The 14,451-nt window shown below is 41.1% G+C and overlaps 1 protein-coding gene across 1 annotated transcript in view; it reads right to left on the bottom strand.

Moving 5' to 3' along the window:
• Nucleotides 1-626: 626 nt before the first annotated feature.
• CSF1R (colony stimulating factor 1 receptor) overlaps nucleotides 627-14,451 on the bottom strand; it is a 46,633-nt gene continuing 32,808 nt past the window's right edge. Inside the window, exons 14-21 of the mRNA XM_078385647.1 lie at nucleotides 13,860-14,025; nucleotides 13,085-13,167; nucleotides 10,573-10,688; nucleotides 8,879-9,001; nucleotides 8,169-8,280; nucleotides 7,500-7,599; nucleotides 5,683-5,788; nucleotides 627-4,513 (exon numbers count right to left, since the gene is read on the bottom strand). Coding sequence (XP_078241773.1) covers nucleotides 4,379-4,513; nucleotides 5,683-5,788; nucleotides 7,500-7,599; nucleotides 8,169-8,280; nucleotides 8,879-9,001; nucleotides 10,573-10,688; nucleotides 13,085-13,167; nucleotides 13,860-14,025 — 941 coding nt within the window. The 3' untranslated portion in view covers nucleotides 627-4,378. The remainder of the gene's footprint in view (nucleotides 4,514-5,682; nucleotides 5,789-7,499; nucleotides 7,600-8,168; nucleotides 8,281-8,878; nucleotides 9,002-10,572; nucleotides 10,689-13,084; nucleotides 13,168-13,859; nucleotides 14,026-14,451) is intronic.

Genomic DNA, 14,451 nt, shown 5'->3' with positions numbered 1-14,451 from the left:
TTTGTAAACCCAGTTTTACAGAAGAAGCAAAAAAACATCTGCCTTCTGTTCCTTAACTCACTGTTGAATTTGGACCATGATCTTCATACACATATGTTTACCTAAATGGCACTGTTCACTGAAACTCCATTACAGTAAGTCTCCCACCCTAAGTTTAAAACAAACAAACAAACCCAGCTGTAGGATAGTCTGATGGTTAAAAAAAAAACCCCACCAAATACGATGTGCCTTGCAGCATTCTACAGTCTGGTTAGACCTGTGGCCAAGCTCAAAAAATGCACATGGAAGGAATGGAGTGGAACCAGCCATGTTTTCTCCTATTGTAGCTAAGCTTACACCAGTGGGTCAGCATTCATCATTGTGTTGTGCCTTAGTGTTTGCATTTAAAGCCCTTAATTTAGTTTAACATAATACTGAGTAGTACCAGAGCTTCTAGGACTGAGCAGTGAGGTGTGCATGTGTTACAAATCTTTACCTTCATAGGTACATGATTTGAAGAGTGGTGATGTTTCAAGAACTGGCCAGTTATTATTAACTGCATAATAATTGAAGAAGTAGCGTTTTCACAAAGCCAAGAGTACAAACAAGAGAGTACAATGAAAGATAAAAGAAATCTGGAGTAGATATTATATTGCTTAATTATATTTATTTATTTGGGGGATAATTAAATATGAATGTTATGTATAAATTTTGCCCTGGAAAAAAACTTTTACAGTTGGCTGTTCAATACACACCAGTTAGAATGGGTGTTAGAAATCCAAAACTAAATTTTGAATTTCCAACCTGTGAGAGGTCTTTTGCAGTTTAAGTCAGTTGTGACAAAGTTTCTTGAGCTTTCTCCTTCATTCGCATTCTCCTTCATTCAATCAGCAGTGGCTCCTTAGGAAAGCTAGTAGAGTTTACATAAAATCTACAGAAAAATCGCTGGCATGTAAAACATTGTGAAAAACATTATAGTTCTTTTAAAGTTTCGTTCTAGATTACCAAGTTATTAAATTTCCAAGTTATGTGTCAGGAAGAAAAAATAACATTGCAAAATGTACCATCATCATCATAGATACGTATATACATTAAAACAATTTTTTTTAATACTTTGCTTACATGGGCAGTGCAAGCATATAATCGCTACAGTGTTTGTATTGCAGATCCAGTAACACAACCTGAAAAGTAAAGGTGGGTTGGATGCTGCTTCTGACTGCCCATGTATTCTACAATATGCATCTTTAACTATTAGTATTGATTTTTCATATGCAAAACTAGGTCAGAAGAAGCATCAAATATCAGTAGTCTTAAAAAGTTGCCTGAGGTTTGTTTACCCATTTTAGCTACCAAAAAAACAAAAACAAACAAAATCAATACATTGCAACAACTTGTCAACTTTCAGTATAGAATGCTTAGGGCAGCTTACATAATAAAACAAATACAGTAAAAACTTGGTGTTAAAAAACCATAGGCATGACAGGCAGGTATCACAATGGGGATGCCATTTGGGTAGTCCTCATATACCTTCCAAGTCAGAGGATGGGGCAGTGAGCTAGCTTTTGTTGTCTGCCAGATTATTAGATCTGCAACCACCAGGAAGGTGCAGAACAGTACCTCTGCTTTTGAGAAGGTTACAGGGTGGGTGGAAGAAAGAAAATCAGACCACTTTTCTGAAGGTCAGTCAGCCCTGCTGAAGATTAATTCATTTGGAAAAATGTGAGCCTAAGTAATCTGCATGTATTCCTTAATCCCTCCTGATCAATTTTTGTTCTTCTGTGCTGCTGAATCATCTCCAATTTATGGCAACCCTATGAATGAGATATCTCCAAAATGTCCTGTCCTCAACTGCACTGCTCAGTTCTTGTAAACTCAAGCCAGTGGGTTCCTGCAGGGAATCACCCCCGTCTCTTATTTGGCCTTCCTCTTTTCCTGCTGCCTTCCACTGTTCCCAGCATTATTGTCTTTTCCAGAAAATCTTGCCTTCTTATGATGTGCCCAAAGTAGGACAGGCTCAGCTTCACCAGAGATAACAGTAGTTCAAACTTCATTTGATCTAGGACCCACTTGTCTTTCTGGCAATCCAAGGTACTCACAAAGATTTCTTCCAGCACCACCTTTCAAGTTAATCATTTTTTTCCTGTTAGCTTGCTTTACTCTCCAGCTTTCACACGCATACATGGTGACTGGAAATATGATAGTGTGGATGGTCTTAGTTTCTACTGAGACATCCTTAACACTTGATGATCTGTTCTAATTCCTTCATTGCTGCGCTTCTGAGTCTCAGCCTTCTGATTTCTTTTCTGGTGTCTCTATTTGGACTGATTGAACCAAAGTATAAAAAATATTGTTTAAATTTCTTCATTGTCAGTGCTAAAGTTGTGTAGTTCTTCTGTAGTCATAATTTTTGTCATATTAACATTCAGCTTCAGTCCCACTTTGGCACTTTCTTCTTTCACTTTCACTAATATTTGTTTCAAGTCATTGCTGCTTTCTGCCAGTAAGATAGTGCCATCTACATATTTTAAATGATTGGTGTTTCTTCCATCAGCTTTGATTCCTCCTTCATCTGAATCTAGTCTCATTTTCTGTATGATATTGATTTTAGGATACTGGAAAACAGTGACATAGTTAAGACTGCTTTGCTAGAAGTGGAGTGGAGCTTACTTCTGAGAATGTATTTTAAGATCATCGTTATCATCATAGAATGAGAGAGCTGGAAGGAGCCCTATGAATCATGTCCAGCTCCTGTCAAGGAGGCACAGTGGGGAATCAAACTCCCAGTCTCTGGCTCCAGCACCAGATACCTAAATCACTGAACTATCATGTTGTGCATTAGTAAAAAAGTATAAATCAACCCTGAGTGCTCAGTGGAAGGACAGATCCTGAAGCAGAGGCTCCAATACTTTGGCCATCTCATGAGAAGAGAAGACTCCCTGGAAAAGACCCTGATGTTGGGAAAGTGTGAAGGCAAGAGGAGAAGAGGGTGACAGAGGACGAGATGGTTGGACAGTGTCATCAAAGCGACCAACATGAATTTGACCATACTCCGGGAGGCAGTGGAAGACAGGAGGGCATAGCATGCTCTGGTCCATGGGGTCACGAAGAGTCAGACATGACTAAACAACAAGAACCACTGAACCTACCATGGGCATTTCATGAGAAGACTAAACTTGCTGGAAGACAAAAATGCTAGGAAATTTTGAAGACAGGAAAAAAGGAAGACCAAATATGCAATGGATTGACTCCATAAAGGAAGCCACAGCCTTGAGCTTATAGTAGCTCGGGAGGGCTATTGAGGACAGGGCATTCTGGAGCTCATTTATAGGGTTGCCGTAAGTTGGCGGTGACGACATATAACAACAGCTGAAAATCTTTCAAATGTTCTATTTACTTGAGTAGTATATTGTGCAGTGATAATCTCTATTTTGAAACAAGGGAAATTGCTATTACAGTAGAACCCTCTTATCTGCAGGATGAGTACCCGCTGATACCCTGATTCATGGTCTGAATTTTTTTAAATCCTAGAAATATGTATTTTCTAAAACTGAAGTTACAGAACTGGCTACTAGAGGGAGCCAGAGACCATGCTATGTTTATCGTTTGTTAGAGAAATACATTTCCATGCTGTCATGATTGGAACTGTCCACTAGAGGGAGCCAGAGAACATGCTAAATAGAGTATTTCCTATTAAAATAGCATTCACTATAATGTGTTTTTTTTCCCCAGCATCTGCAGTGGGGCTTTTAAATTCTCTGCAGATAGGGGATTCTACTGTACTTTTAAAAATTGCTTTCTGTTACAAATTAGAACTCTTACTGTAGTAAATGTAATTACCTTAGAAGAAGTCACTGGGGAAATGGCACATCATACTGTATACTGTGAATGGCTACAATGATTTCTCCTCTTGCCCAGACTTCTGTAAAATTCCTGGCCTTAGCCAAGTTGGATTGGCTCGGCTGATTCTCCTTCTGGCAGAGCTAATCAGTTCGAAGGTCTTATTACATGTAGGGAAAAGACGTGTGTAAAGACAGGGTGGGCATCACCGCTGAAGCCAAGAAGTCAATTTTGTTACAAAAACACAACAGCTTGGTTTTAAATGTTTAGGTCCACTCTCACTCTTACAAGCACGTTTTAACCAAATAGCAGAAAGCCTGTAGATTGGATAGACGGGTTATGGCCAAGCTAGATATTTTTAAAAGTGAAGCCTGCCATTTTTTTTGAAATGGTATCATCATGAGTAATGCTTAGTATTCAGAAGTGAGGCATCAGTACATGGCAAGGCCATGCATCTTTATTTTATGTTATGAAATGCCCACTCACCCCAAGAAAGGGATGGGTGCAAGAGCTGCCTTTTTGCTGAAACGACACAGACTTGAGCGTCTCAGCCGTGTACCCTTTAACAGAACTGATAGTTATTGCTGCTCAAAAGTGGTTGCCCGCTTTCGCCGGAGTCACAGGATTCTTCGCAGTAGCTGGATGGCTCACATCCACTGTCACCTTCTTCTGCAGGACATGGCAAGTTTTTATAATCCTTCACAGGAAGAGGAGAAAAAAAGAGACAATTTTAGTGCCCAGAATGTATCACCATCCACTCATGATGAGGGACATAATGCAATCATTTGTTTATTTATTAATTTAGAACATACAGAGAACGCAGTGCTCTGTGTCAAGTTGACAAGTTTCTTTTGCTGTTAGTTTTGATCAATGATTGGATAAGAGGACATATAGACTGAAATACTGTGGTCTGGCAACAGCACGTATATGGACTTGAACCGTGCTTTGCATGTCTGAGAGAAAAGCCACGCTTTTGCATAGGACTGAGGCGTGCTTTGAGTGTCTGATGACCAGGCTTCCGAGCAGATGTGCATAGAATGTAGCTGGGCTTTGTATGCTTAGTTTGGAAATGTCCAAATTGATAAGAGGTGCATCTGCTCCCACCCAGTTTAGTTTGTCCTTGTATACTCTATGTTTGACTCTACCTCAGACCTTTGGATTCCTTGCTGACAATTCACTCTCATAATTCAGCCCCCCAAAACCTTTCCTGAAATAGAATTGGGTCCCCAATTCAGCTTTAAAAGTTCTGCCGCTCTGGCTCTCCTTTTCATTATGCTGGTATTGTATGTGTATAGATACAAGTAAGTATAGATGTATAGGATATGCTCAGAAATGTGAAAAGTCTCCGATGTGTTGATGACAACTTTACTTGGAAACAGATAGGTACAGTAAGTAATGAACTAGTGTCAGAAAGTCACATGCTGTGACCGTATAGCTGATATAGCTAGTGTCAGTCTTGGAATGAGGATTTGTCAATAAACCACAACTATTAAGGTGTATAATGGTCCTGGTCCTGACCCGACCAGATAGGCGGGATATAAATAAAATAAATAAATAAATAAACCTAACAACATACCAAATCATGTCCCTGTTTTGCACACCTGGCCATTATGCAGCTGAGATGTGCTCCTGCACCTTGTCAACTAACTGCAATTATAGCTGTGGGAAGACACACAAACTACACACAAATAGTAGGATTCTGGCCACTGAGCAGTAACTTCTTCAGTGAGAACACTTTTTGGGTGCAAAGGACTGAAATGACTTTATATTAAAGGATGAAAAAGAGAATGCCACTTCTGGAGGAACACTTCTGACCATTAGGACCTCTCTGCAGTTCACTTTTCAATGGCAATTGAAGTATCTCACCCGTTCCTTGCTGGCATCCAACTGCTCCTGAAGGAGAGTACAGATCTGGTGGAAGGTGGGCCGACGAGTTGGCTCCAGGTTCCAGCATGCTGTCATGATGTGGTATCTGAATGGGGATCAAGCATTAATTTAGTCTCCAGGATGCTAGTAAGTAAGAGACATTAATTTTCCCCCTTTGTAATTAAGCAAATCATTTTGCGGCGTCCCAGTTTTAGTAACAATTCCAACTAGTTGCATGAGCTAAAGTGTGCACATGTGGCCTCTTGTAAAGGCCCCAGTTCTATTTACCAGAATGCCCGTGTGAAGCCCCCCAAACCAAAAAACACCATAGTGACACCATCTTTTTATATATACCTCATCTACAGATGTACAGTCTATACAGCTACCTACAGGTGTATAGCCTTCTGATGTGGAAAGTGTAATGTGGCCTGCCAACCCTGCCAACATTAGGCATTTGTTGTCTTAAGACTCCTGGAATGTTCTCTCTTATGTTGGCTTGAATCCCATACAAAGATGGATGGAACCTAAAAGCTGTTAAAATATTTTTAATTTTTTTTAAAAAATTAAACATTTGTAGCCCGCCCAATATTGCAGAATCTCAGGGTGGCTTACAAAGTCGTATAAACCCATTTTTAAAAGAAGATATTTAAAACAATTTTTAAAATCAAACAATACAAAATCAAAATATACTAACATTAAAACTGTTTCACTAGAACCTATGCTGGCCACAATTCTCAGCCTCAAAGGCTGGTGACTTGGTGCTGAAATGATGCCAACGTCCGTGCCAATTGACCCTCCAAGGGGAAAGTATTCCACAGTTGTGGGTGCTACGTCAGAAAAAAGCCCTTCCCGAGGTCTCCACATAATGAACATTTTCCCGGTCCCCATGTGTGTTACATGTTAGTGAGTGGATTTCTTAGGCTGGGAGAACATTTAAGGCCACAAGCCTGTACGAGGGAGTAAAACCCACTGAATTCAGTATGACTTTCACCTGTGAGATTAGGCTATAATTGACTTAACCATATGGAAGGGGACTCCGGTGGAGGTCCTTCCCACAAAATCGGTGTCTAATCACATGTACTGTATCATCAGAATTAGCATGCTCCCTTCTGAATAGGATCCAGTGTCATGGGAAAGTGTACAGTCACACAATTAGCCCAGCTCATATGGGCGTTCTCACAGAATTGGATTAATTACATATTGATAGTATAGCTTGAAGTGCAGGGGACGGGGTGTTCCATGGTTTATGCTTGAAAAATGGCTCAATGGATCGGTCTGAAATTTGGTAATATAAGAGAGGTTCAGGATGGTCTGGACCAATTTTGATGATGAGAGGGTAAGGAATGTTTTTTTTTAAAATAGGAGTTTAAAATGCGGTGATTGACTTCTTGCAGTTTGCAGGAAAGAAGTGCTAATATGGTGGGGGAAATATTCTAAACAGCATCTAAGTCAGTGAGAATGCTCTGAAAATGTATTTAAACATACTGTTGATATATAATGCTGTTTTGTGCTGGAACTGACTTACAGCAACTTTAACAGGTTTTTCAAGGTGAGTGAGATATTTAAGGAGTGGTTTTATTGCTTCCACTCCCCGAGTCAGTTTCCATGGCTGAGTGGGGATTCGAACCGTGTTCTCCAGAGTTGTAGCCCATCATTCTATCCACTACACCACTCTGGGAACTTATTTTAGAACTGTAGCAGCAAGATAATAAAAAAACATGGGGCCAAATTTCTGCAGATGACTTTATCAGCTCTCCTTTAATGTCTGCATCTGTACTAAGTTGCACTATTTGAAGTCCTGGAATCCTTTTACTTACATGTCATCTGGAGCAAAATCTGGTCTCCCCATATGGTATCCCTGTTTTACCATCTGATAAAACTTGCCGTTCACTTTCATGCCTGGATAGGGGCTCCTTCCTAGAACCGTAAGAAAAAGCATAATGCTTCATCTGAGGAACATACTGAGCACCATTCTGTTTCAGCAAGGAGTGACTATAGCATCTTAGGCGTCTATGAGAATCCGATCGGTTTGGTATCAATAGGGAAATGTCTCAGAAGGAGAAAAAAGATAAGTTGGTATGCAGATAAGAATACCCAGCAGTCGTCTGGACTATCACAAGTTGTTTAGGGACTGGACTTTCAAACATCGGCATTGCTGTGCTCCTGAGTTTCTGATCAGGCCTTATGTCAGATGGAAACCAAGATGGTCGTTCTGGCCCCTTTATAATTGTTCTAGGCCTGATAGACACCTGGCTCCTTACTCACATGTGATTTATGCTCCTTTCCCACTGATCCTACTTGCAAATAGTCTGGCATGCCTTTTCTCCTTGAATCGGATGTTCACTGGCAAAGCGGGGCTGTGTCAAGAATCACCATTACATAGCCAACACTGGCCTCTTCCCCCAGCCAGATTTTCACCCAAACCTAATGTCTAAGAGAGGCCTTTCCATGTAGAACAATGAATGACTTAATGGTTCTTTTCCTACCTAGGGAGAATATTTCCCAGAGAAGGATGCCGTAAGACCACACATCACTTTGTACTGTGTAAACGCACTCAAAGATGCTCTCTGGTGCCATCCACTTCACTGGCAGGCGAGCCTGGAATCACAAAGAAATAACTTAATTAGCTGGGAGTATGTACATATATTGATTTCGGGCCGGGCTGCTGGTTTCTGAGCCACTTGTCATTCGGTAACCTTCACCAGCTATTTCACTTATCTCTCTATGGGAAGAAGAGACCATAACTCAGTGGAAAAAGACATGCTTGACTTACAGGCGGCCTCCGGTTGAATAATAGGCATCTCCAGGAAGCAACAGAAACTTGAAACTTAAAGAAAGCTGCTGTTTTCAGTGAGAACAGACCAGCCTTCCACCATCTGGATGCCCCACAGATATGTTGGATTAGAGTCTCCATAATCCCCAATCAGGATGCTTGCTAACTGGGCAACATGAAGTCTGCAGTACCAAGCTGGAGATGGCCGGTGTAGATAAATGGTTCTCAGTTTTGGATCTCTAGATGCTTGGGACTACAATTCCTAGAACACCTCACTGTTGGCCGTACTTGGACTAGGGTGAGAACCAGAGACACAAGGTTGAGAATAACTGGTGTAGACAGCAGGCAGATGGGCCAGTGATCTCACCTAGCATAGAGCAGTTCCCTGTGCGTCCAGTGCACCCTGCCATCCCAGTTACTTACATTGCCTTTGACAACATAGTTGGCATCGTTCATAATGTCTCTCGCCAGGCCGAAGTCACAGATCTTGGCCACTCGCCCATCAGCCACTAGCACATTTCTTGCTGCCAAATCACGGTGAATGCACTGGATTGAACAGAGCAAAACAAATGGCACTTTGGTCATTCTTGCTGACTTCTGTTTCAACACATAATCATAGAAACATAAAAAAAATGTTGAGCAGTAGCATGCCGGCCTCAACCCATGTTGTAGTTTTATTCAATCAGCAGTTGTTACTGTTGCATCTAGCTCTCTCTACAACAGCCTGCTGTGTGGGGGGTTGCACTCCAATCTCCTTGGTCCCCTGGAGACCACAGCACCCCCACCACCACCACCATGGCAAAAAGAAGCTCAATTTTTTTACTTTGAGAAAAATGATCTCTACATTCTAGCAAGGTACACAGGGGGTACGTGCCAGTTCACACTTTCTGAAAGCTCTCAGGAGAACAATTAAGCTCCTAAACAGCACATTTGCTCCCTGCTCCTATTATTTCAACACAGAAATTGCTTTTCTAAATAGAACAGCTTGTTTTATATGCTGTCACCAAACTTGAGTGGTGGAAGCAGCTTGTGTGTTGTTCACTCTTCAACTATAAGGCCAAGGCCAACAGCCTTGATCAGCTAGACTCTGCTGAGTATTTTTATGCCTCATTCATGTATCCTGAGGTTATGAATTCATGGACAAGAATTCCTCAAGGTTCATGCATTCTAGCTTTTTTTTGTGCCAGCTTAAAGTGAGTACTAGTCTCATATGCCACTTTGGGTCCTTTTAAGGAGAAAGACTGATTGATTGATTGATTGATTGATTGATTCAATCAATCAATCAATCAATCAATCAATCAATCAATCAATCAGTCTCTTGACATTATGACAGTAGAAGACTGCTTGTTGAACACCTTTGTGAGTGCATCACCAAAGGATAGCAACATGCAACAAAACTCTCACCTAAAGATGGGGAAAGTGTGGCCCAGACCATTGACTCCCTGCAGTGTTGAGTTGAAATCTCCAAGGTCTCTTAAGAGGAATGATTTAATGCTTGACTGCAATTCATTCCATGCAACCAAGACCTGGAAAATATACTTTTTGGACTACATCTCCCAAATCCCTTAGCCAGCTTGGGCGGGGGGGGGGGATTCTGGCAGCTGGATAAAAATGACTTTTCCAAGCTCTGTGCTGAACCGCCCAATGTTTAAACTGCCTTTCCATTTTGCAAACTCAAATGGCTTCTTCTTTCCTTCTCTTGCGGAAGCCTCCAGTTCTGCCTTTAGGTTCCACTGCTGACTGCAGTTTGTTACAAGCTATGCTAGAATCAAGTGCCAGCTTAGACTGCATTTGCCAATTATATTTATAACGTGGTGGGTCAGAAACGGTCACTTTCAGTTCCTACTGCTGAAATATCTGGGAGGCATAAATAACATACAGATACATTGTGTGCCCCTTTCCCAGAAGTTAAACCACTGAAGTAATGTGTAAATATGTGCAACACTACCTGTGCTGGTTATAGAAAAGAGGAAGGCACAAGCTGGGGGAGGAAGACATCATTCTATTATTCTACAACAAGCTTCCCAAGCCTGTTGCCCTCCAGAGGTGTCAGACCCATCTCGTCCTGGAACCAGCTTTGGAAATGAACCATGCTGTTTGGAAGAGGGCATACGTACGTTTTTTGATGCGAGGAAGCTCATTCCCTGAGCCACTTGGCTGGAGAATTGCAGCAGGTCGTCCAAGCTAAGAGGATGGCTGTCCACCGTTTCTTCTCCTACCACTGAGCTCCTACCTGGAATTGGGAGAGGACGAAGCTCATGGTGAACATCAAAGGGCATCTCTCCAGCAGGATATATTAAATGTGAACACTGACTGAACCTTAGCTCTAATATAAGAAGATGAATGAAATTGAGCAGTCAGGAGGACATAAAAATAGAATCCTGTCTAAAAGGCACACATCTGAAGCAAGAAGAGGTGATGCTTTGAATCTGAAGCTACCTGTGTTATAATCAGCATATCGGGATTCAGTTTAAACAATTTGGTTTAGCAATTTGGAAAACAACCCAGTTAGGCTTGGTTCAGTCTGGAGATCGCCCAATTTTCCTTGGTTCCAGCTAGGAATGTCAATATAGAAATCCAACTGTTCTTTACCTCCAACTCACAACCACTGGACATCAACAATTCGCTATATATTTTTTTCCTGTGGGAGGTCATTTGCAAGCATACCAGATCCTTATATTCTGTGCTTGCCAGATTTCAGACAAATTGGCACAAGCTCTTGCATTCTTCATTCTTTGAAATGCTGCTACGTCTTTTCCCCCCCCAAAATACTTGTACTCTCTCTTTCTCTTTCCTTTTCCAAGGCTGGATAAGATCAGCAGGAATAGTTTGTCAAGTTTCAGAATAAGAAGTGCTGACAATTTGTGCCAGACCAGCCTTTACCATTTGGAGGATTCCAGTAGTCTGAGGTTTCTGTTTCTGCTTTTATGTTTTCTGGTGTTTTGTTTGTTTGTTTGTTTGTTTTTGGTCAGTCAATGAACTGTAATACAGAGACTGCCTTAAATAAGAAATCTCAAGCATTTCAGGACAGGGCTAGCAATGTTTGTGGAAAGGGAGTCTTCAGGACAGTGATGGTGTTGGGCTTGCCCAGAATCCAAAGGACCTGCGTGCACCACAACATTGCAAAAGGAAGTCTTCACCCAGCGGCAATGTGCCGCTGCCAAGGCCATAATTCCCTTTGCTTAGACAAGACCGCACTCAACAGGATTTCCAGAGGTGGTCCTGAAAATGATGGAAGCTTGAAAAAGTGTTGCACACGCTGTTGCATGAGCAAGCAATAGCTAAGGATAAGCTGGTAAGCAGTTCAGGTCAATAATCTGAAAATAACTTTCAGGTGCAGGGCTAGATGTTTTCCTTTCCTTTCATATGTTCACAACATTGTATTTCTGTACAACTGCCATAGTTGGACTCTTTAGCACACAAAGACCTAGTTGATGCTCTCTTTGTTCTGAGGTCCTTCCACAGGAATCATAGAGCTGTACAGCTGAAAGAACCACACGGACTATCTAACCCAACTCCCTGCCAATGCAGAAATCCACAGTTAGAGCATCTCTGACAGATAGCTACCCAGTGAAAGCCTCTGAGAAAGGAGACCCCACCACTTTCTAAGATAGTCCATTACCCTGTCATTACACCTCTCACTGCTATGGAATTCTTCCTATTATTTTACCAGAATGTACTTGTGTAGCTGACAGGCACACCAAAAGTTTGTGCTGATGGATTATTATTATTAGGACAAGTATAAGCAGCAGTACAAGAGTTTTAGAGGAGGTGTACTGGGCAAAAGATATGTCTACTGCAGGCCTATAAGCCTCCCAACTTATTTAAGCTGCCCAGGCCTGGCTGCCATATATATCAATCACCACCCATCTATATATATATATACACACCACCTATCTGGCAGCTGGCCCTGGGCAGTTTATATAATTATGATTTATATAATTTATATAATTTCATTTTAATTATATAATTATATAATTTATAATTATACAGTTTATATAATTATGTCCTTCAGACATAATTGTGCTCTGACAACAGAGGAATTATACAGCCATCATGAAGAGTAGCCAGTGATCACCAGGTCTTTTGTGAATTGGTCTAATGATGTGTTTGAGTCCAAACATGTTGGTACTGATCGCTGTGTTATGTGAAAATGTACCTTGCTTGTATCAGTTCTGAATTGCCAATTTTAAAAGATAGTCCTCAATCTTAATTTTTTGTGAAAGGGGAAGAAAAACATCTCCCTATGCCCCTTTCCCATACCAAGTGTAATTATACACATCACACCGAAGCCAGTGTGTTTATGGACTAGTGTACTACACTCAGGCTAGGGAGATCATAATCCCTCCTCAACCGCAAAGCACTTTGGGTGATTTGGGGCCGTTATCTATTTATTTAACTTATATGCCGCCCACACTACCCAAAGATCTTTGGGCAGCTTATAACAATTACAGCATTACAACCCCCTAGCTATGCATGCCTCACAAGACTGTTGTGAGGATTAATAGGGGGCCCCATAAGGTACACTGCATCTATTTAGGGGAAGAAATATAATGAACAAGCTTTACATCTCCATGAGTGGCAGTGGCTCTCTTGTGAGGCAACCCCATTTTTTTCTTGATTATTTACCTTTTCCAGGCATAAGGTTTGATGTTGTCACTGCTCTCATTTCCAGATAGCTTTCCACACACTGGCTTCCAAATCCACTGTCACTGAGTCAGAGAGGAAAAAGAAAGAAAAGTTACTAACAATGTATATCTGTCATCCTGGCTACACAAGAACTTTACTGCATCTTCTAGGCAACTTGGAGGGTGCTTATTGGGTTAAAGCCAAAAAATGGAGTAAAGGTCTAAAAGGGTTGGCAGACATTCCGGGAATGGGTTTACGGATGCTAAGTCTCAGTCTCATTGCCTCTGGGAAGCAAGTACTGTACTTCACCAAGTGTGAATTCCCTACAACATTGCAAGAAAGCAAAGACACCATATGTGAGGGGTAAGATGCCACAGAATATGGGAACCAGTTCTTTTCTTCTGTGAATCATGTTTATGGCTGATTTTCCTTCAAGTGAGAAAGCCTTGTTTGGGCCAAGTTCCAATAAACTTGGAGGAAAGGCACTTGGCCTGTTGGGCTAGTTCCTAAGATGAAGAGCCCAGATCATACACCTGGTACAAAATAGAAACATCAATCCTGGTGCTTTTCAGTTTACAAAGTGATGTTTGTATCTCTCTCTCTCTTGCTGCACATTTGATGTATGCCTATGTGCATAGGAGAGAAGGTACGTGCACATAATTGAAAATTTATGAATGTAATCCTTAACAAGTACTAGATTGGAAATACAGACATAATTCATGAGGGTTTTACATCCTGTAACAGGGAATGAGTGATGACCAGATTAGATTATTACTTTTGGATGTATTTCTTCCCAAGATAGATGTTTTTGTAGTCAGCTGCTGTGTTATCAATGGTAGAATCCAAGGTTAAATCCTGGATTATGAGGCACTCAGTTTTCTTTCGCAGGAAATTCAGCAAGTCCCCATAAGGACAATACTCAGTAATGACAAGGACGGGGCCTAAAAAAATAAAAAATAAACATTACATGAAAGTATATTCAGATTCTGCTAGTAATAATTTTAGTCAAACAAGGCTATATGACTATGACTTTTGTCAGTCTAAACCTCTGTACATGTTCCACCCCACTTGCATGTTACTTTCCTCTAGTTTTTTCTTTTTTTAAAACCCAAGGAAACCTCAAAATGATGCAAGACTAAGTGAAGGAATGAAGTGACATTGGCTGCTTTACTCTTCCTCCTCTAGCTTTTTTCCTACCAAAATGACTAACAACTCAAGGTGCTGTTCTTCCTTCTGGTGGAAAAGCAACACAGATGAGCAAATAAAAATATCAGATGGACAAGGATTATGCAGAACTAGCCCATGCCCCTCCTCAAGTCATTCACAGTCAGCAAAAAGCTTTTGAGTAAAGACATCTTTAACAATGG

Source organism: Pogona vitticeps, chromosome 2 (genome assembly GCF_051106095.1).
Source record: "Pogona vitticeps strain Pit_001003342236 chromosome 2, PviZW2.1, whole genome shotgun sequence".
Taxonomy (NCBI): Eukaryota; Metazoa; Chordata; class Lepidosauria; order Squamata; family Agamidae; genus Pogona; species Pogona vitticeps.
The sequence above is the reverse complement of the archived record's forward strand: the minus strand, read 5'-3'. Positions and strand labels throughout refer to the sequence as shown.